The following is a 22,467-nucleotide window of genomic DNA, read 5'->3' as shown; positions in this document are numbered from 1 at the left end:
TTTCCATATCTAATTTTGAAAGAATCTTAATCATGAATAAGTGTGGAATTTTATTTTTTTAAGTTTAATTTTTTATTTTGAGAGAGAGCACTGGAGAGGCAGAGAGAGAGAGATAGACTCAAGCAGGTTCCATCACTGTCAGCGCAGAGCATGGTGTGGAGCTTGAACTCACAAACTGTAAGATCATGACCTGAGCTGAAACTGAGTTGGATACTTAACCAATTGAGCCTCCCAGGTGCCCCATATATGATATTTTATTGAGTGCTTACGACTACCTGCTGAAAAAAGCATAATAGTTTTTATTATTCTTATAATTAATAACATTAATAGTTTTTCCTATAGCATGTGAGCCTTACATTTGTGGGAAAAATACCCCAAATTGGAGACTATTTTAATTTGTTCTTCTGTTTTGTTAAAAGTACCTTTGTGGACTCTATAATAAAAGCCTGTAACTCTCCTGGAAGAGTAGCTGGGGGAGGCTTCTCAGCAGAAATGACCTTTATGCTGATGCCTGTAGGATGAGTAGGTATTACCTAATTCACCTGCAACAGGAGCATGTTTCAGGGTAAAGGGATAGCATATGCAGAGAACCTGGGTTCCAGAGAGCACAAGTTCCCACCCCACACCTACCCGCACACCAGCATCTGTACTCTTATACTCTGCCTTTTTCTCTTGTTATTGAGTTCTTCAGTGTGAGGCAGTCCTTCCCACCACCAAGATAAGGTTTGTAAAGTGGAGAATTTATAGTGAACTCTTACAGGTTTTTGTAGATGTTGTGTAGCTCAAGATTGCTTCTGCAAAGGGGAAGCAGTAGCAGCAGGAAAGTCTTTTCGTGTAAGTCTTTTCGTGTAAGGCAGTTTGGTGAGAAAGTAGGAAAGAGAAAAAAATGATAGAAATACCCCTGAAATCACAGTGTATATAATTGGAGACAAATACTAGTAGGAAAACAATTCCAGTTTAAGAACTGTTTCTGCATCATTAAATTAATCTATATGGACTGGATCGTGGACAACTTGACAGTAATGTTTTGGCATGAACACCTTTACTGTTACTGACCAGCTGCATTTTTAATCTTCAGTAACTAGACTTGAAAATAAAGGAATTGGGCAAGGATCAACGTATACCTTCGTATTTATTTGGGGAAGGGGGGCTATTAAAAAATTTCCAAATTATAGAGAAACTTGTATATGTATGTATCATGGTATTTTTTTGGTTTTGTTTTGTCTTCCCTAAGATGAAGAGATAACACAAATTTTATATTGAAAATCTTGGATCATGTATTATAATGTTATCATTCCTGTTTGTGAAGTTTAAAGACGTAATATACTGAATGTTAAAGTAGTGTACCAGTTGTTCCTAATGATTTTATTAGAATAGTGGTAGTTTTTCTTTTTTTGGTGTTTGTTTGTTTATTTTGAGAGAGAGAGAGGTAGGGAGAGGGCTGGGCAGACACTGAAGGGAGGGAGAGAATCCCAAGCAGGCTCCACATTGTCAGCGCAGAGCCCAACACAGGGCTCAAACTTACAAACCGTTAGATTATGACCTGAGCCAAAACCAAAAGTCAGACACGTAACTGAAGGAGCCACCCAGGTGCCCCTAGAATAGTGGTAGATTTTAATGTGATTTCTTTGGGAAATTGTTTAGGATGTCAATTTTTCTTCCTGACTTATTCTTCATTATTAGTGTAGGCAGAATTCTAAGATGGCCCCCAAGATTTCTATTCCCTGTTGCATGTGCCCAGTATGGTTTTCTCTTGAGTGTGGGTAGATTTAATAACTATAATTAAGTCACTAATTAGTTAACTTTGAGTTAATCAAAGAGAGATTCTGGGTGAGCCTAACCTAATTTTTAAAATGTGATGGGGCGCCTGGGTGGCTCAGTCGGTTGAGCGTCCGACTTCGGCTCAGGTCACGATCTCACGGTCCGTGAGTTCGAGCCCCGCGTCGGGCTCTGGGCTGTTGGCTCGGAGCCTGGAGCCTGCTTCCGATTCTGTCTCTCCCTCTCTCTCTGCCCCTCCCCCGTTCATGCTCTGTCTCTCTCTGTCTCAAAAATAAATAAACGTTAAAAAAATTAAAAAAAAATGCTTTAAAATGTGAAACATCAGAATAATGTTTTCCTGTTGGCTTTAAAGGAGCAAACTGGGGAGAAGACAACATGGCAAGAGCCTGTGAGTGACCAGTAGGAGTAGAAGGCAGTCCCTGGCCAACAGCCAGCCAGCAAATGGAGATCTCATAGGGCCACAAAGACAGGAATTTTACCAGCGACCTGAAGGAGTCTGGGAGAAAATCTTTACCTGGTCACACCTTCAGATGACATAACTGGCTGGCTGACCCCTAATTTCAGCAAGATTCCTAACCCATGAAAACAGGGAAATGATAAATTTGTGTTAAGTTGCAAAGTGTGTAGAAATTTGTTATGCAGCAATAGGAAGCAAGCAGTTAATCTATAAAATGTGGGAGTGGCAGGGGTGCCTGGGTGGCTCAGTCTGACTCTTCGTTTTGGCTCAGGTCATGATCTCATGGTTTGTGAGATAAGCCCTGCACTGGGCTCTGTGCTGACAGTGCGGAGCCTGCTTGGGTTTCTCTATCTCCCTCTGTTTCTGTCTCTTGTTTCCCGTGCAGGTGCCTGTGCACGCTCTCTTTCTCTCTCTCAAAAATAAGCATTAAAAAAAAAATGTGGTAGCAGCTTTGGAACTGGGGAGCATGCAGAATCTGGAGGAATTTTAAGGAGAATGGTAGAGAAAGCCTCAAGTGTGTTGAACAGACTCTTTTTGAATATGCTGCCCAAAGGGCCTACAAAGAAGGTGAAAGACATGTTTTTGGAAGCAGAAAGGATGGCTTGAGTTACAATACAAAGAGCTTTGCCAAACTGTGTCTTGTAGTTGTCTGGAAAGCAGAACTTATGAGTGGAAAACATGGATATATATATATATATATATATATATATATATATATATATATATATAGCTAAGGAGAGTTCTAAGATGCCTGATTTGAAGATGTTGGCTGCTTTCTTTTTGCATTTTTTAATGTTAATTGATTTTTGAGAGAGAGAGAAAAAGAACACAAGCAGGGAGGAGGCGAGGGCAGAGAGAGGGGGAGACACAGAATCCAAAGCAGGCTTCAGGCTCTGAGCTGACAGCACAGAGCCCACCGTGGAGCTTGAACTCACCAACTACAGGATCATGACCTGAGCTGCAGTCAGATGCTTAACAGACTGAGCCACCCAGATGCCCCAATGTTGCCTGTTTTCTTACTGTTTATAGTAAAATGCTAGACCAGAGGGATAAATTGAGGAAGAACAGTTAAAAAGAACCAGAACTTTATGATTTTGATAATTCCTTAGCTTTTCAAATGGCAGAAGATGCTAAAAGTCAGAAATAGCTCCCAAAAGTGTGGCATAGAGAAAAGACTGTGTATATAAACTTTTGCTAAATCAGGATAAAAAAACACAGTGTTCATACACAGGAAGGGCCCTTTCAAGAGATTTTGAAGGATTAATGTGTGTTTCACAGATCTTCTCAAACAGAGAGTGTCTAGGAATTATAAAGGTATCACCTGTTAGCCATTTCAACAGGAGGCCATGATTATCTCAAAAAGAGCAGTGGGTGTTGGTTTTGTCTAATGCAATGAAACCTCATAAAATTTACAGAAGGCCCTCAAGGTTCTTGAGAAAAGTATTTTAATAGAAACACTGTGAGGATGGACTGAGAGGGACAGAGAGAACAAAATGAAGAGAGACTCTTTGCATCTCCAAAATTCTACTGGCAAGAAGCAGGATGGTAAAACTACTCAGTTGCAAATTTATGCTACCTTTTCTAGAAATGGAAGGATGACTCTCAGGGTAGAAATGAGCACCACAGAGAATTGATCTTAGGCTTTTAAACCTAATCAAGAAACTCATTTACCTGGGTGGAATTCAAAGCTACATTGTGCTAGTGACTTCTTTTTACCTTTCATTTTCCCCGTTTGAACTAGAATATCTGTAATTGTTACCCTATGTCTGCCCCACCATTCTGTGTTGGGAGGGTGGGGGCAAATAACTCCTCTTCCTTTCACAGATCCACAAAAGGGAAACTGTGCCGTTATACTTCATAGATTATACCCATGTACTTCATCAGTACCTGTACCCAATTTAGATTTTAGACCTTGAGCTAAAAAGATAAAAAGAGGTGAGATTTGGGGATTTTTGAATCAGTGAGAGATACAGAGAAGATTCATGTGTGATGAGATAAAAGATACAGATGATGAGATTTTAGACTTCTGGGATGAGGCTATTAGAAACCTTAGGAGGTAAATGAATATATTATGCATTTGAGAGGAGCCTGAGTCTTTGGGGGCTAGAGGGCAGAATTCTGCTACCACACCTAAAGGAAGCTCAATTAATTTATAATTACATTAAGACTTATTTAGTAAATCTAATGTACTTATAATTTCTTCATCTTTGGTAGTTCTCCTATATAATTTTGTTTCAATTTTATAATGAAAAAATACCATGAAAAAATTTTATTATAGTAAGTAAAATAAAGTATATAAAATCAGGTTTTATGGGGCTTTCATATATTTAATGTATCTTTTGACTTACTGTGTTTAATTAATATTGTTGCTATTGTTAATAATTTCTAATATAAATGATAGGTATAAAAGATAATTGTGTTATTGAGTCACGTTTTTAAAAGTTACTTTGACTAACTTATATAACTTAGCTATTACTAGAAATATCTATAAATAAAACCGTTTTAGAACAGTGTTAATTTGGTGGGATTGAATTATCTCTCATAGGTTTTGCAGCCCTGTGACTTATTCTATCAAGCTACTCAAATAAGTGCAAATCCACAAGTGATTGATATATCAGTAAAATCCTTGACACTGAAGGTAAGTTAAAATGCAGTCAGTTGTTCATATCTTTAGTGCACCCTTTAAAAAATTAGTAAAACCTAGAAGTAAGCAATTATTATATTGCCTTTTAATTGTTAAATATTCAAAAATGCAGCTGTGTTTCTGAAAATATTTTTATGTGACACATTATTTGTGATGTATTATTTAATACACATTTTATAACGAATGCTGTATATTTTATTATTGGTGTTTGACTCCTTCTGTGGATAACATCTAACATTCCTACAGTATATATAGTTGAACTTCCACTTGACCAGTTTAATAGCTATAAGATTCATGTAAGTATTTTAAAAATTGAAATCATTATAAAATTTTTGTAGGCAATAAATTATATCTACTCTCTGGATAGTGATGTTAGTTTAATATTCTTCATGATCCTTCGAGTATATCTAATACTTTTTTTAATACCTAATTTTGAAAGTGTTATGTGTAGATTTTTCATTACTTTTAATTTTTCCCCTTAGGTTTCACCAGTTATCATAAATACTGTGATTACCATAACGTCAGCACTTTATACATCTAAGGAAACCATCCCCGAGGATACTGCTTCTTCTACAGCACATTTATGGGAAAAGAAGGATACTAAGAGTTTAAAAATGTGGTTTCTTGAAGAACCAAATGAAGTTGAAAACAAAGCTCCCACAACTGAATTGATTCTCAGAGGAGAGATCATAAGAGTGAACATTGATTCTATTTTTATAGTTCTTGAGGCTGGAGTTGGTCACAGAACAGTGCCTATGCTGTTAGCAAAGTCACGTTTTTCGGGGGAAGGCAAAAACTGGAGTTCCTTGATAAATCTGTACTGTCAGCTTGAATTAGAAGTAAGCATATGTAGTATTTTTCTAGATTCTATAACAAATAGTTCTACATGTGGAATATTTGTGAAGTATTATGTAAATATTTTCATTAGGCTTATTGTAAAGATGATGTTGGCTCACAATACTTTTGGAAGAAAGTACACAAATTTATGCCCTTGATATAGTTGCTCTTTATGCGTATATTACTTTTATTGAAATATAAAGTTAACTTGGATATTTCAATTGATTTTTATCAATTTAAAGGTGATACATTAGTAATGTTGAATAGAGTCAAAATTCTTATTTTTAAGAATGGAATATCTTTTATCCTTTAAAAGGATAATAGATTATTTCTGAATCTCTTCTAAAAGAGTAATAGTGGGGTGCCGGGTGGTTGATGGTTGAGCATCGGACTCTTGAATTTGACTCATGTCCTGATCCCAGGGTCATGAGATTGAGCCCTGGACTCCATGCTGAGTGTAAAGCCTACTTAAGATTCTCCCTCCCTCCTTCCCTCTCTCTCCCCCTCCCCCTCCCTCCTTCCCTCCCTCCCCCTCTCCCTCCCTTCCCACCAATTGCGCACTTTGTCTATCTCTTAAAAACAAAATATAATAAAAAAGTAAAAGTAATAGGAATTAGAAGAATATACCTTATACTTCTATAGAATGCATTATCTTTAGTGACTTTGAAATTTTTATGAGAGTACTTTAATTATAAAGGAAATGCTTGTTTTGAAACAACATATATTTTGCTTCACAATTTATCTACTGAGAATTATCCCCAAAGATATTTTGGTTTTAATTATGAGTTTATATCTAGTAGAAACTAATTGGATATTCTAGCTTATATCAATAAACATGAAGGTTTATAAGCTGATTTATTATTTGTGTGTTGATACAGAAATATACACTAATAAAGGTAGAACTGACTGACTAGATGTCAGATTTTGAAATTCTGGCTAGATTCCGTATATTTTGCAGAGAACATATGATCTAGGATGTCCAGGAAGTTCTGAAAATTCAAATAAATAAGCACTTACTGAATTGTAGGTTATTCATCAAGAGATTTCGAAAAAAAATCAGTGGAGGTAGGCAGGTCTGTTTAAAAATGTCACTAATACATGATAAATGGACACAGTTTTTGCTCTTTGGCCCAGTCTGGAAGTCAAGGAGAGATGCTTAAAAGAGAGTTTTATGTGGATTAAATTGTGAAGACTAGACTCTGAAGTTAGCCAGGTGAGGAAAGTGCTGAGGGAGTGTGTGCAGGAAACCAAGAAATGGCATGTAGAACAGTTTTCATAAAAAGAAATAACATAGCCAAAAGAAATCATTGTGGGAAACAGCAGGGAAGATCACCTTCAAAAGTATAAGAATGCCTTATTTCAAAATTTGATTTTCTCTATAGGTCCATTATTACAATGAAATGTTTGGTGTATGGGAGCCTTTGCTTGAACCTTTAGAAATTGATCAGACTGAGGATTTTAGACCATGGAATCTTGGAATCAAGGTACATTAGAAGTCTGAAATTTTTTTTTCCAAAATTGAGAATGTCCACACCACACAAAACACTTGAGTTTTAATAGCAAAGTTCAAGTTTTCTCATTACGAACCTTGACGCGTGCTTCCCTGTTGGACCTGTGAATGTAATTTTCATCCCCAAGGCCAGTGCCTCCTATGTTAATACAAATAATTATGTAACTTTTATTGTGTTCTAGACACTGTTCTAAACAATGTACTTATGCTTGACCACTTATAGCACCCCTCTGAAGTTAGAGTTTTTAACTCCTTTTTAACATGTGAAGGAACTGAGACTAGAGAGCTTAAGAGACTTCCCTAAAGTGGTGTCTTCAGTGAAAGAGGTGGGATGCATTTCTGGCTGCAGGTTCCCAGCTCAGAACTGCCACGTCCAATGCCTCTAGCATCTTCTTGTAGGTTGTTGTCTACCCTGTGTTTCCTTTGTCCTTTGAAGGGTGCATATGTATAGAAAAAAGTATGCTATTACTTGTTTCAAATATATTACAATACATTTATGTAATCATAAGAATCAGGGCCTTTAGATGGATGAAATTGTGCTTCAAAACAGGAGACTGAATAATTTCTAGTATGGCTTCCCTCTGAGTAATGATTTGTCACCTGCAGACAGATTTTCAATGGTTGAAAGCCAGTTAATGTAACAACAAAGGTGACTAGCTTAGCATGTCCAACTTTTTGTATTAGATTACTGCACTTATTTTGTACATCTTTCAGATAAAGGACTGGATAAAGGAACTTCTTTGGTGGTTTTTAGATCAGAAGATACGTGGCAGTGGATCTGTGAATCCTAAAAATTCGTAGATGGTATTGATTTTTAGGAGCTGCAGGACACTATTCTGCAATGTTGTTGGGACTTTCTAAATCCCTGGGTTTCTATTCTTTATTCCATAACCAGTAAACGAAATGACTTCTCTTGCTCTGAATGCCCATGCGCTACGAAGTGTGTGCTTTTATTTTTGATTCAGATGCCACACGCATTTAGTAATTTTAGTGTGTATTTTTCCTTTTGAATTGTGCTTGCCATTTTAGTATCACTGAGGATGAGAACTATTTTTCCTCTAATATTGCCCCTGTCCTGTAAGACCTTAGTTGGCTGATATCCAAGTAATTCCAGTAAGGGAATGGAATTGAAAAAACTTGCTGTCTCTAATGTTATTACTGGGACTTGTCTAGTTTTTTTTTTTTTTCTTTGCTAAATGAGTAATGTATGTTCCTAGGAACAAATTTCCTTATATTTCTATAATTTATGTATCATTTTAGATGAAAAAGAAAGCAAAAATGGCTATTGTTGAGTCAGATACTGAGGAAGAAAATTACAAAGTGCCAGAATATAAAACTGTTATCAGTTTCCATTCAAAAGACCAACTAAACATTACGTTATCCAAATGCGGCCTTGTAATGTTAAATAATTTAGCCAAGGTAAGGAAAGAAATTTTTGAAACTTTAAGTGTTGGTGTAGTCGTCTGAGCTAACCTTTTTTGTTAATTGAATAAGAAGTTTTTTGTTAACTTAGTTGTCTTATGGTCATTAGTGTTCTCTTAGTCATTTTATGTCATTTTATTTACGATAATTCTTCTTTATAGGCATTTACAGAAGCCGCCACTGGAGCTTCAGCTGTCATCATACGGGATCTAGCGCCATTTATGATTTTAAATTCTCTTGGACTTCCGGTCTCTGTTTCACCAAGTGATTCTTTTAGTGTACTCAATGTTCCATTGGCAAGATCCTATGTATTGAAAAATGAAGAGAGTTTAAGTATGGATTATGTGGGAACTAAAGACAATGATCATTTCAATGCAATGACCAGCCTAAGCAGTAAACTCTTCTTTATTCTTCTTAGTAAGTTATAAATTATCTTCCTGGGTCTTTAATTTATTTTAAGTTGCATTTTTATATCCTATTTTACAGATTTGTGGTTTTTACAGGTTTTTTAATCTTCCAAATAGGTTGGGAATTTTGCCTTTTCTTTTGCAGGACTTTGGTTGCTTACTGTCACTATATATTTGTATTGTGAATTGTGACTTCCTTTGTCCACTGCATTATCTAGGGCATGGTAATTCACCACTTTTTCTATGCTGGGGAGGAAAAAGATTTGATCTGTTCCTTAACCCAGCTTTTACAGACTGTAGGTGTTGGTATTTGTTGCTTTAACCACATTTAGTATAATTCAGTAATACTCCACTAGTTTTACAGCTGAATGAATTAGAAATAGAGTTTGAATTCACAACAATGGCACACTGGAATGGTTTTGGAGTTTGTAAATGGTTTATATATTCTGCCTGTTGAGGTTGAAGGTTTTTCTTTTTGTCCTTTCTGATTCTCATTTTCATGAGAAATGAAAGTAAAAAAAATTTAATTGTCATAATATTTATTCATTGTAATTAGTCCCAAAGCCTCACCCACACCCCTTTATGACACTCTGACATTTAAATCATTATGGAGGAGGGAGAGAATTAAGATGTGGGGGAGGGGTACTAAGACTAACTGCTAGTGCTTTTAGTCAGAAAATGATGCTTAACGGTGGCTAGGTTTCAGGTGTAGACCCAGCGTTGTCGGTGAACTGTTCTTCTAGCTTTTACCTCATTTGTTTTTGAACTAACATTTTTACAGAATTGGAGGGGTATATAAGTCATACTCCAATAAAATGTATGTATGTATAAAATTTTGTTTAATCAAGTCCTAGACACCATAAAGTATCACAGGTTATTGGAATGATGAAAAACTGAAAATTTACAGCTACTTTTGGTAATTGCCAGTGACTGCCTAAAGGTATTAGGCCCTGGTTATGATGACAACAAACCACAGTTCAGTGTACTTGTATTTTATGACTTGTCTCGTTAGTTAGTTTGAAAACATTTATGTTATTGTCTTAGGTTAAACTACTGAGTGAAAAATTTTTTTCAATTAAAAAAAATTTTTTTGGTAAAATACTTTGAAGGTTTTAGATGAATGCTTTGGGGATGTATTATGGCTTCTTAAAATACCCCTTGATTGTAGATTATACAAAGAAATCTCTCTTTTTTTATAGTCTTATATATATAAACTTCAGTGATTATTATTCATGATATTAAAAAATGATCTATCTGGTATTTAGCACTTACATAAAATTAATATATGATGATTTATAATAAAAACTTACAAACATACATATTCCATTTAGCACCCACTAACCACTCTACTGCTGATAAGATTCCTTTAACAAAAGTGGGACGACGACTATACACCGTAAGACACAGAGAGTCTGGGGTTGAAAGATCTATTGTTTGTCAAGTCGATGGAGTGGAAGGAAGTAAGAAGGTAACAATTCGTTCTCCAGTGCAGGTACGAAATGATCCATTTTTTTGTGGGGTCATATTATGCATATTTGTGTGCTAATAAAAAAACTAAAGCTAATTAATACCAAAAGAATATAAACTGCAATAAAATCATAACTAATATAAAAAAGAATCATTGCCGGTAATTGTACTACTCTAGTATGAACAGTGGTAGGATTTTGTTCAATACTTCTTATAACTTTTTTTTTAGGACTCTTTGTAAAATCTTTTTGGACTGTTACTTTTAAATGCCTCATCAATATTTTGTTTTGGACTTGGTAGTACTATGTGTACGTCCTTTGATTTTAATTAGAAAATATGGTGAGGGAAGGTTTTTACATCTTTATTGAGGTTAAACTGATGTACAATGAACTGCACATATTTAAAGTTGATGAACTTGGGCACAAAATACATCTGTGAAACCGTCATCACAATGAGCATGCTGAACATATTTATCACCCCAAAAAGTTTCCTCTCTCCCTACTTCTCCATTCTTACGCATCCACTGATACGTTCCCATTGTGTATTGCACATAGAGAAGCTCATGTAAACAGAGTACAAAAAGGAATAGGACTTCTTTCACTCAGCATAATTTTGCATGTATCAGCTTTTGTGTATTAATGTTATATGCAGTTACATGTTGTTGTTGATTAGTAATCTTTTGAATGGATGTTCCAAATACCATTTTGAATGAATCTTTGTATATGGTGTAAGGGTTGAAGTTTATGTTTTGCCATGTGGCTATTTAGTTGTTCCAACCAAGACTATCCTTTTTCCATTAAATGCCTTGGTGCTTTTGTGCAAAAAAAAAAAATTGATCATATCGATGAAGTGGGGCAATCATGGGGTTCAGAACTAATGGCCCAGAAAGCATTCTTAAAGACATCTTTGGTGCCAAAAGGTGATTTTATTAAAGCATGGGGACAGGACCCATGGGCAGAAAGAGCTGTGCTGGGGTTGTGAAGAGTAACTGGTTATATACTACGGGCCTAGGGGAATTAGAGTCAAAAGAGGAAGTTTCTTAAAGGATTTTCCATATGCCAAAGACTCACAGGTTGCTAGAGGCCTAGCTGTTTTGCCAAGGTTGTTTTTCCCTTTAGCAAAACATTAATATTAAGACAGTAGGGAGTTCTTGGGCATTAGGCTATTGATAAGATTGCCCTTTTCTTGGAATTATGCTAAGATATTTGTAAGCTGATGGAGACTCTGTAAGTTTAACCATGTGTTTTCTGTTCTTTGCTTTGTTCTTGGGCAGCCAGGAGTGCCAGAGGAATATCACACATATCTCACTGGGGGAGGGGGAGGAGCTCTGCTAGCTTGTGCTTGGCCATCAGCTTGCCTTATGGTCCCTCATCAATAACTTTGGGGGTTTATTTCAGAACTCTATCATCTATCTCATTGATCTATTTGTTGATCTTTATGCCACAATTACATTGTCTTCACTACCTTTTTATCCTGAGTCTTGAAATCAGGTAGTACAAGTTGTCCTACTTTGTTCATTTTCAAAGTTGTTTTGGCTATTCTGAGTCCATTCTATTTCCATTTAAATTTTAGACTTAGGTTTTCAATGTTGATTGAAAAGTTATGATTTAGTTGGTATTTTTACATATTTCTGATTTTTATTGCTGATAGTACCACTAATTTTTATATTAACCTATATTGTGTAATGTCACTAGATGCACTTGTTGTAGTAGCTTCTTCGTAGATATAGTTTTGATATCTGCAAATAAAGATTTTTCCTTTTTCCTTTCCAATCTGGATATGTATTATTTTATTTTACCTTTACTTCCCTGTTGCATTGGCTACAACCTCCAGTACAGTATGAATAGATGTTCTGAAAGCAGATATTTTTGCCTGGTTCTCAATCTTAGCAGTATTCATTCTTTCATCATTAAGTTTTGAGTCGCTTTCTTGTAGATGACCTTTCTTAGGTTGAAAATGCTCCCTTATGTTTCTAGTTTACTGAGTTTTGGTCAGAACTGGATGTTGGATTTTGTCCAATGATTTTCTGTGTTTATTAAAAGGGTTTTTTTTTTTTATGTCTGTTTTTGAGAGAGAGAGCGCGCATGCGTGAGCAAGCAAGCGGGGGGGGGGGGGGCAGAAAGAGGGAGACAGAGAATCCGAAGCAGGCTCCAGGCTCTGAGCTATCAGCACAGAACCTGATGCAGGGGTCAAACCCATGAACTGTGAGATCACGCCCTGAGCTGAAGTGGGATGTTTCACCAACTGAGCCACCCAGGGGCCCCTACTGTGAAAGGTGTTTTAAAACATACTTAATATGTTGAATTGAATTTTTTAAATTATTGTATTAAATTACAATTGGTTAGATTCAGTATAGTGATTCAACAGTTCTATATATTAGTGTTCATCATGATATGTGTACTCTTAATATCTTACATATATTTTACCCATCCCCCCACCCACCTCACCACTGGTAACCACCAGTTTGTTCCCTATACTTGAGTCTCTCTTTTTTTCTTTGTTTTGTTTCCTAAATTCCACATAAGAGTGAAATCATATGGTATTTGTCTTTATCTGACTTATTTCACTTAGCATTTATATTCTGCAGTTCCATAATTGTTGTTGCAAATGACAAGATTTCCTTCTTTTTTATGGACGAGTAATGTCACATTGTTTATGTATACCACATCTTCTTTGTCCATTCGTCTATTGGTGGACACGTGAGTTGCTACCATAATTTGGCGATTGTATGATGCTACAGTAAACATAGGGGTGCATATATCTTTTCAAATTTGTATTTCTATATTCTTTGGGTAAATAGTAGTGGAATTACCAGATAATGTGGTAATTCTATTTTTAATTTTTTGATAAACCTTCATACTGTTCTCCACAGTGGCTGCATCAGTTTGTGTTTCCATTAACAGTGCACAAGGGTTTCTTTTTCTCTACATTCTTGCCAACACTTACTGTTTCTTGTGTTTCTGATTTTAGCCATTCTCACAGGTGTCAGGCGATATCTCATTGTGGCTTTGATTTTCATTTCCCTGATGATTAGTGATGTTGGGCATCTTTTCATGTGTCTATTGGCCATCGTATGTTTTCTTTGGAATAACATCTTTTCATCTCATCAGCCTACTTTATAATTAGATTATTTGCTTATTTCTGTTCTGAAGATGTATAAGTTCCTTATATACTTTAGATACCAACCCATTACTGGATATGTCGTTTGCAAATACCTTCTCCCCTTCACTAGGTTGTCTTTTAGTTTTGTTGGCTGATTCCTTTGCTGTGCAGAAACTTATTTTGCTGTAGTCTCACTACTTTAGTTTTGCTTTTGTTTCCCTTGCCTCAGGAGTCTAGAAAAATGTTGCTAGTGCCAATGTCAAGGAAATTACTGCCTGTGCTCTCTTGTAGGGTTGTTATGGTTTCAAGTCTCACATTTAAGTCTTTGATCCATTTTGAGTTTAGTTTTGTGTATGATGTAAGAAAGTGGTCTGGTTACCTTATTTTTAATTTTTTTGAGTTTGTTTATTTTGAGAGAGAGAGAGAGAGAGAGAGAGAGTACAGTGATGGGCACAGAGAGGGAGAGAATCCCAAGCAGGCTCCACGCCCAGCATGGGGCTCAATCTCATGAACTGCACGATCATGACCTGAGCTGAAATCAGGAGTCCAGTGCTCTACCTACTGAGCCACTTAGGAGCCCCTGCCCACTTCCATTCTTTTGCAAGTAGCTTGCCAGTTTTCCCAACCCATTTGTTGAAGAGACTGTCCTTTCCCCATTGCACATTCTTGCCTCTTTTGTCATAGATTAATTGACCATATAATTGTGGGTTTATTTCTTGGCTTTCTCTTCTGTTCCATAGACTTGCATGTCTGTTTTTGTACCAGTACTATACTGTCATGGATTACTGCAGCTTTGGTATATCTTGCAGTCTGTGATTGTGATAGCTCCAGTTTTTTTCTTTTTCAAAAGTGCTGTGGCTACTCAAGATCTTTTGTGGTTCCGTATCAATTTTAGGTTATTTGTTCTAGTTCTATACATTGTGCTGTTGGTATTTTGATATGGATTGCATTATATCTGTAGATTGCTTTAGGTAGCATCAGCATTTTAACAATATTTTTTCTCCTAGTCCATGAGTAGGGAATACCTTCCCATTCGTTTTTGTCATCTTCAATTTCTTCTTTCAGTGTTTTATAGTTTTCAGAACACAGGCCTTGCACCTCCTTGATTATAAGTTTATTCCTAGGCATTTTATTATTTTTCGTGCAATTATAAATGGAATTGTTTTCGTAATTTCTCTTTCTGCTACTTCATTATTCCTGAATAGAAATGCAACAGATGTCTGTGTATTGATTTTTTTATCCTGTGACATTACTGAATTCATTTATCATTTCTAGTAGTTTTTCATTGGAGTCTTTACGGTTTTTTATATAGAATATCGTGTCATCTGCAAATAGTGAAAGCTTTATCTTCTTTGATTGCAATGGCTATGACTTCTAGTACTATGTTGAATAAAAGTAGTAAGTGTGGACATCCTTGTCTTATTCCTGATCCTGGGGAAAAGCTTTCAGTTATTTGCCACTGAAATGACATTAGCTGTGGGTTTCCCGTATATGGGCTTTATTATGTTGAGGTATGTTCCTTCTTAACCAACTTTGTTGAGGGTTTTTATCAGGAATGGATGTTGTACTTTGTCAAGTACTTTTTCTGCATATATTGAAATGATCATGTCGTTTTTACCCTTTCTCTCATTGATGTGATGTACCACTTTGATTGGTTTGTGAATATTGAACCACTTTTGTGTCCCCAGAATGAATCCCACCTGATCATAGTAGATGATTTTTCGCCATGCATTATTGGATTCAGTTTGCTAATATTTTGTTCAGGACTTTTGCATCTATGTTCGTCAGAGATATTGGCCTGCAGTTTCCTTTTTTGTTGTGTCTTTATCTGGTTTTGGTATCAGTGTTATGCTGGTGTAATAGAATGCATTTGGAAATTTAATTTCCTCTTTTATTTTTTGGAATAGTTTGAGATGAACTGGTATTAACTCTTTTTTAAATGGTAGAATTCACCTGTGATGCCATCTTGTTTGGAGCATATAAAAAAAAATTTTTTTTAATGTTTATTGTTGAGAGAGAGAAGGAGAGAGAGAAAAAGCATGTGAGCGGGGATGGGGCAGAGAGAGACAGAGACACAGAATCTGAAGCAGGCTCCAGGCTCTGAGCTGTCAGCACAGAGCCTGACACAGGGTTGAACCCACAAACCATGAGATCATGACCTGGGCTGAAGTCAGATGCTTAACTGACTGAGCCGTGTTAGGGTGTTTTTAATTCCTGGTTCAGTTTCAATAGTGGTAATTGGTCTGTTCAAATTTTTTGTTTCTTCCTGCTTCAGTTTTAGTAGGTTATATGTTTCTAGGAATTTATGCATTTCTCCTAAGTTGTCCAGTGTGTTGGCATAGAATTTTTCATAATGTTCTCTCATAATCCTTTGTACTTCATAATACTTTGTACTTCTGAGGTGTTGGTCGTTGTTTCTCTTCTTTCATTACTGATTTTGTTCATTTGAGTCCTTTTTTTTTTTGGTAAGTCTGCCTAACAGTCAGATTTTGTGGATTTTCAAAGAACCAGCTCCTGGTCTCATTGATTGGTTCCTTTTTTTTTTTTTTTTTTAATTTCCTTCCTTCACTCATTTGGGGTTTTGTTTGTTCTTTTTGTAGCTTTTTTTGCTATAAGCTTGCATTTTCTTTTGAGATTTGTCTTGCTTCATGAAATAGGCCTGTATTGCTATAAACTTGCCTCGTAGAACAGCTTTTGCTGCATCCCAAGGATTTTGGACCTTTGTGTTTTTGTTATTATTTGCCCTCATGTTGATTTTTATTTCTTCTTTGATTTCTTGGTTGACCTATTCATTGTTTATAGTAGTATGTTATTTAACCTTCATGTATTTCTCTTTTTTAAAAATTTGTTATTGTTTTAAATTTACATCCAAATTAGTTAGCATATAGTGCAACAATGATATCAGGAGTAGATTCCTTAATGCCCCCTACCCATTTAGCCCATCCTCCCTCCCACAACCCCTTCAGTAACCCTCTGTTTGTTCTCCATATTTGAGTCTCTTATGTTTTGTCCCCCTCCATGTTTTTATATCATTTTTGCTTCCCTTCTCTTGTGTTCATCTGCTCTGTGTCTTAAGGTCCTCACATGAGTGAAGTCATATGATATTTGTCTTTCTCTAATTTCACTTAGCCTAATACCCTCTAGTTCCATCCACGTAGTTGCAAATGGCAAGATTTCATTCTTTTTGTTTGCCGAGTAATACTCCATTGTATAGATATACCACATCTTCTTTATCCATTCATCCATTGATGGATGTTTGGGCTCTTTCCATACTTTGGCTATAGTTGAGAGTGCTGCTATAAACATTGGGGTGCATGTGTCCCTTCGAAACAGCACACCTGTATCCCTTGGATAAATAGTAGTGCAATTGCTGGGTTGTAGGGTAGTTTTGTTTTGTTTTTTTAATTTTTTGAGGAACCTCCATACTGTTTTCCAGAGTGGCTGCCCTAGTTTGCATTCCCACCAGCAGTGCAAAAGAGATCCTCTTTCTCCATATCCTCACCAACATCTGTTGTTACTTGAGGTGTTAATGTTAGCCATTCTGACAGGTGTGAGGTGGGATCTCATTGTGGTTTTGAGTTGTATTTCCCTGATGATGAGTGATGTTGAGCATTTTTTCATGTATCAGTTGGCCATCTGGATGTCTTCTTTGGAGAAGTGTCTATTCATGTCTTTTGCCATTTCTTCACTGGATTATTTGTTTTTTGGGTGTTGAGTTTGATAAGTTCTTTATAGATTTTGGATACCAACCTTTTATCTGATAGGTCATTTGCAAATTATCTTCTCCCATTCCATCATTTGCCTTTTAGTTTTGCTTATTGTTTCCTTCACTGTGCTGGAAGTCCCAGTAGTTCATTATTGCTTTTGTTTCCCTTGCCTCTGGAGACATGTTGAGAAAGAAGTTGCTGCAGCCATATCAAAGAGGTTCTTGCCTGCTTTATCCTCAAGGATTTTGATGGGTTCCTGTCTTACATTTAGTCTTTCATCCATTTTGAGTTTATTTTTGTGTATGGTGTAAGAAAGCATGTCGCTGTCCAGTTTTCCCAGCACCACTTGCTGAAGAGACTGTCTTTATTCCATTGGATATTCTTTCCTGCTTTGTCAAAGATTAGTTGGCCAGACATTTGTAGGTCCATTTCTGGGTTCTCTATTCTGTTCCATTGATCTGAGTGTCTGTTTTTATGCCAGTATTTGTATTTTTCCCAGATTTTTTCTTGTGGTTGATTAGTTTCATGGCATTGTGGTCAGAAAAGATGCATGGTATGATTTCAGTCTTTGTGAATTTATTGACATTGATATTGTTTTGTGGCACTGTGTGATATATTCTGGAGAACGTTTCATGTGCACTTGAAAAGGATGTGTATTCTGCTGTTGTATGATGGGATGTTCTGAATATATCTGTTAGATCAGTCTCTTCCAATGTGTCATTCACAGCTGCTATTTTCTTTTTGATTTTCTGTTTGGGTTATCTATCCATTGATGTAAGTGGGGTGTTAAGGTCCCCAATTATTACAGTATTACTATCAATTGCTTAATTTATATTTGTTAATAGGTGCTTAATGTATTTGGGTTCTCCCATATTGGGTGCATAACTATTTACAGTTATATCTTGTTGGCTTTTCCCCTGTATGATTATATAGTGTCTTTCTTTGTCTCTTGTTACAGTCTTTGTTTTAAAGTCTGTTTTGTCCAATGTAAGTGTTGCTATCCTGGTTTTCTTTTCACTTCCATTTACATGATAAATGCTTTTCCATCCTTTCATTTTCATTCTGTATATGTCTTCATGCGTGAAACACATCTATTGTAGGTAACATATGGATGGATCTTGCTGTTTTATCCATTCTGTTGCCATGTGGCTTTTAATTGGAGCATTTAGTCCAGTTACATTCAAAGCAGTTAATAGGTATGTACTTAATGCAGTTTTGTTAATGGGTTTATGGTGGTTTTTGTAGTTCTTCTATTTTCTTTTTTTCTCTTCTCTCTGTAGTGATATACTTGGATTCCTTTCTCTTTACGTTTTACATATCCATTATCAGTTTTTGAATTGTAGTTACCACTAAATTTATTTATGACATCTTATGCATATATCAGTCTATATTAGGATGATAGTCTTTTAAGTTTGAACTCATTTTAAAAGCACTTTAACTCTTGTCTCCCCCTCCCACGTTTTAAGTATGTGAGTCATACTTTATATTATTTTGCAAATCACTTAATTTTACTGTTTTTATGCTGCTCTTACTCTTCCTTATGGTCTTTCTTTCCCACTCAGAGCCCCATATAACATTTCTGGTAAGTCTGAGTACTGGTGATGAATTTGTTTAACTTTTTTTTTTTTTATCAGGAAAATTCTTTTTTTCCAATATATGAAATTTATTGTCAAATTGGTTTCCATACAGCACCAGTGCTCATCCCAAAAGGTGCCCTCCTCAATACCCATCACCCACCTTCCCCTCCCTCCTACCCCCCATCAACCCTCAGTTTGTTCTCAGTTTTTAAGAGTCTCTTATGCTTTGGCTCTCTCCCACTCTAACCTCTTTTTTTTTGTTTTCCCTCCCCCTCCCCCATGGGTTTCTGTTAAGTTTCTCAGGATCCACCTAAGAGTGAAAACATGGTATCTGTCTTTCTCTGTATGGCTTATTTCACTTTTCGTAACACTCTCCAGTTCTGTCCATGTTGCTACAAAGGGCCATATTTCATTCTTTCTCATTGCCATGTAGTCATCAGGGAAATTCTTAATCTCTCATTCTATTCTGAATGATAATCTTGCTGGATAGAGTATTCTTAATTGCAGGTTTATTGTTTCAGCACTTTAAATATATCACCACTCTTCTGTGGCCTGCAAAGTGTCTGCTGAAAAATCAGCTGATAGCTTTATGCGGTTTCCCTTGTATGTAACTGTTTCCTTTCTCTCTTGGTACTTTTAAGATTGTTTGTTTATCACAGTTTTTCCCATTTTAATTACTGTGTCTTGGTGTGGACCTCCTTGTGTTGATTATGTTGGGCTGTCTCTGTACCATCTGGATCTGGATTTGTCCTTCCTCGGTTTTCAGGTATTAATTTCATCAAATAAATGTTTGCCCCCTTTTTCCTCTTTTCCTCTTAGATCTTTATAATCATGTATGTCAATAAGTTCCCTTATTCTCATTTTTTATTATTTTCTGTCTCCTCTTCAGCTTGATTGCTTTCCTTTGCTCTGTCCTCCAGATCACTGATAAATTCTTCTGCTTCTTCTAGTGTACTATTTTTAACTTCAGTTATTGAGTTACTCATCTCTGATGATGTCTTTTTAATGTTTTCTGTCACTTTTTTGAGGGTCTGACTGTGACCCTCCTCACTTTTCTTAAGTCCAGTGAGCATCTTTATGACCATTACTTTAAATTCTCTATCAAGCATCTTATCTCCATTTTTATTTTATGTCTCTTACCATGATTTTCATGTTCTTTCATTTGTGACATACTCCTCTGTCTCCTCATTTTGTCTAATTCTTTGTGTCTGTTTCTATGTGTTAGGAAAGTCAGGTATATCTCCTGCTCCTGAAAGTAATAGCTTTATGAAGAAGAGGTTCTATAGCATCCTACACTGTAATGTCCCATGTTCCCCAGAATGTGGCAGTTCAGATGTGTGTCCTATGTGTGTTGCACATATCCTGCTATCGTGGCTTAGCTGAGTTTGCCTTCTATTCAGTTGCCTGAGATGGCTCTCTTTGCCTGTTGGGGACAGGGTTTAGTTCCTGTGTTGTTAGTGGTCCAGTCTGGGGCTGCCTTGAGGTTGAGTTGGTTCAAACTGTATTTGCCAGAACTGTAGTCCGTCCCCAAGAAGCTTTCATTGGTGGGTGAGGCCTGCAGTCAGATCAGTTGTCTGCCCCTAGCCCATTGCTCAGGCCATAGTTGAACTGGTATGTGTGGTTATTCCCCCTCTCCCATCACAGGAGTCACTGTGGAGTGATGCTGGCCCTTGTTGGGTCTCCTTGCACACTGCCAGGGTTGTGACACCACTTTGGATGGACTCCTGCTACAGGAGAACGTGCAAGTGTGGCACATGGTCATAGCAAGGTTTGCTCAGATCTGCTGTGGGAGGAGGCCTGAGCTGCTTTAGAGAACTCCCGTTGACGGTTGGTTGGAGGTTGATCTTTACTGAGCCTTCAGTAGTTTCAGTCATGTTCATGTGCATGTTCCAGTCAGTAATGAAGTGAAATTTTGACAATAGGGACACTCTTAAATCTGCAACTCTTGCCTCTCCAGTTACTCACTCCTCAACGTGCTGTGCGTTTAAGGCACATTGGCTTCCCCGGATTCTCATATCTGTCTCTTTGACTTCAGCAGACAGAGCTCTGTTTGACCTCTCTTTCTGCCCCCACAGTAGTCTGAAAAACTTCAGGCAGCAAGCTGGGGTAGTCTTACTGCATAATTTGGCGGTTTCTTTTTTATTCTTTTTCTTTCCTGTTCTATATGCTGCCCAGTATCTGAAAACCTTTATTTAATGTAGGTTCTTTTTCCTGTGTTTTGGTTGTTTACATTGGCAATGTTTGTATAGTCCCTATTATTCCATCATGGCTGAAAACAGAAATTCTTCTCTTTCATTTTTTATTTATAGTTAACTATTTTAAAAGATGACTGTTGTCCTGTTCTACCTATTACTGATTTTTTTTTATTTTTTAAATAGTTATATGCTATTTTTAAAATTCTTGAAGACACTATAGAAATTTGAAGGTATCCCTGTTGCTTCAAATAGAGCCAGTGATTTACCTAGAAAAAAACATAGTGTAGTTAAGATTATCCATTTATCAATTCTTAATTCTCAGTATGTTTTCTGTTTTGGTATGATTTTTTTTTAAGTTTCTTTATTATTTATTTTGAGAGAGAGAGAGAGAGAGAGTGGGAGAGAACAGTGGGGCAGAGAGAGAGAATTCCAAGCAGGCTCTGTTAACACAAAACTTGTGAACCATGAGCTCATGATCTGAGCTAAAATCAAGAGTCAGATGCTTAACTAACTGAGCCACCAGGTGTCCCTGGGTATTATTATTATTTTTTAATAGGATAATTTTACTAGAGATCTAGAAAGATTATAATAAAATGGTTTTACTGACTAGTTTGTTTTTATCCATCCCAAGGATAAATATAAGTGTTTGGAAGTTTATCTGATAACATATAGTAATCTCAGTGATGTTACCTTTTATACCATTATTGTATGCTACTTTTTGGATGAGATAGTCTCCATACACTTCAGAGAGTACCTTATCCAATCAGGAGCATACAACAGTGATTTACAAAAGTACACATTACCCAGCCTGTGACCTTTTTTGAGGATTTTTAAAGTATTGTTGACACATTTTTTCTATAAAACTGTGGCAACTTTCCTTGTAATTTTTAGGATAAATAATAGCATGCTTGTTTCTTTTCTAACTTCTATAAGAAAGATAAATATCTCCCACTAGTTTCTTTATTGGGATATTTTGATGGAATGTTTTTTAAATGTCTTTAAATTCTGAGATTAATGGTGCTAAATATGATTTGTTTTTCTTTCTCAGATTAAAAATCATTTTTCAATTCCACTTTCTGTTTATGAAGGGGACACTTTATTGGGAACAGCTTCACCTGGAAGTGAATTCAACATACCATTAACATCTTACCGGTGATTTTTTTTTTCTTTTTTATTTGCTCTAAGGTGCCATGGAATTTTTAGTTTCTGATTTGATAGGGATATCTGTCTTTAAGTGATTAAAGTTTAATCAAATCTGTTAATAATTTGTCTACCTTATTTCAGTTTCAGGGTGCTTAAAAGGTGTTATAAATTTTTTTAAAGGAAAATGTAATGTGTTTAATTTATACCATGTAAATTACTT

General features: G+C 36.2%; 1 protein-coding gene across 8 annotated transcripts in view; it reads left to right on the top strand.

The window, feature by feature from the left end:
- The window catches only part of VPS13A (vacuolar protein sorting 13 homolog A), a 251,081-nt gene that overhangs the window by 151,731 nt on the left and 76,883 nt on the right, over positions 1 to 22,467 (top strand). For all 8 annotated transcript variants that reach the window (XR_008291251.1, XR_008291252.1, XR_003414530.2 and 5 more), the window contains 7 exons: positions 4,782 to 4,874; positions 5,363 to 5,719; positions 7,100 to 7,201; positions 8,488 to 8,646; positions 8,811 to 9,066; positions 10,388 to 10,548; positions 22,153 to 22,256. Coding sequence is in view for 5 of the 8 variants with exons in the window: in XM_027040998.2 (XP_026896799.1) it covers positions 4,782 to 4,874; positions 5,363 to 5,719; positions 7,100 to 7,201; positions 8,488 to 8,646; positions 8,811 to 9,066; positions 10,388 to 10,548; positions 22,153 to 22,256 (1,232 nt within the window). In the remaining 3 variants the exon portion in view is untranslated. The remainder of the gene's footprint in view (positions 1 to 4,781; positions 4,875 to 5,362; positions 5,720 to 7,099; positions 7,202 to 8,487; positions 8,647 to 8,810; positions 9,067 to 10,387; positions 10,549 to 22,152; positions 22,257 to 22,467) is intronic.

The sequence above is a fragment of the Acinonyx jubatus genome, chromosome D4, assembly GCF_027475565.1.
Source record: "Acinonyx jubatus isolate Ajub_Pintada_27869175 chromosome D4, VMU_Ajub_asm_v1.0, whole genome shotgun sequence".
NCBI classification, from domain to species: Eukaryota; Metazoa; Chordata; class Mammalia; order Carnivora; family Felidae; genus Acinonyx; species Acinonyx jubatus.
This window is presented reverse-complemented; position numbering and strand designations above follow the sequence as displayed.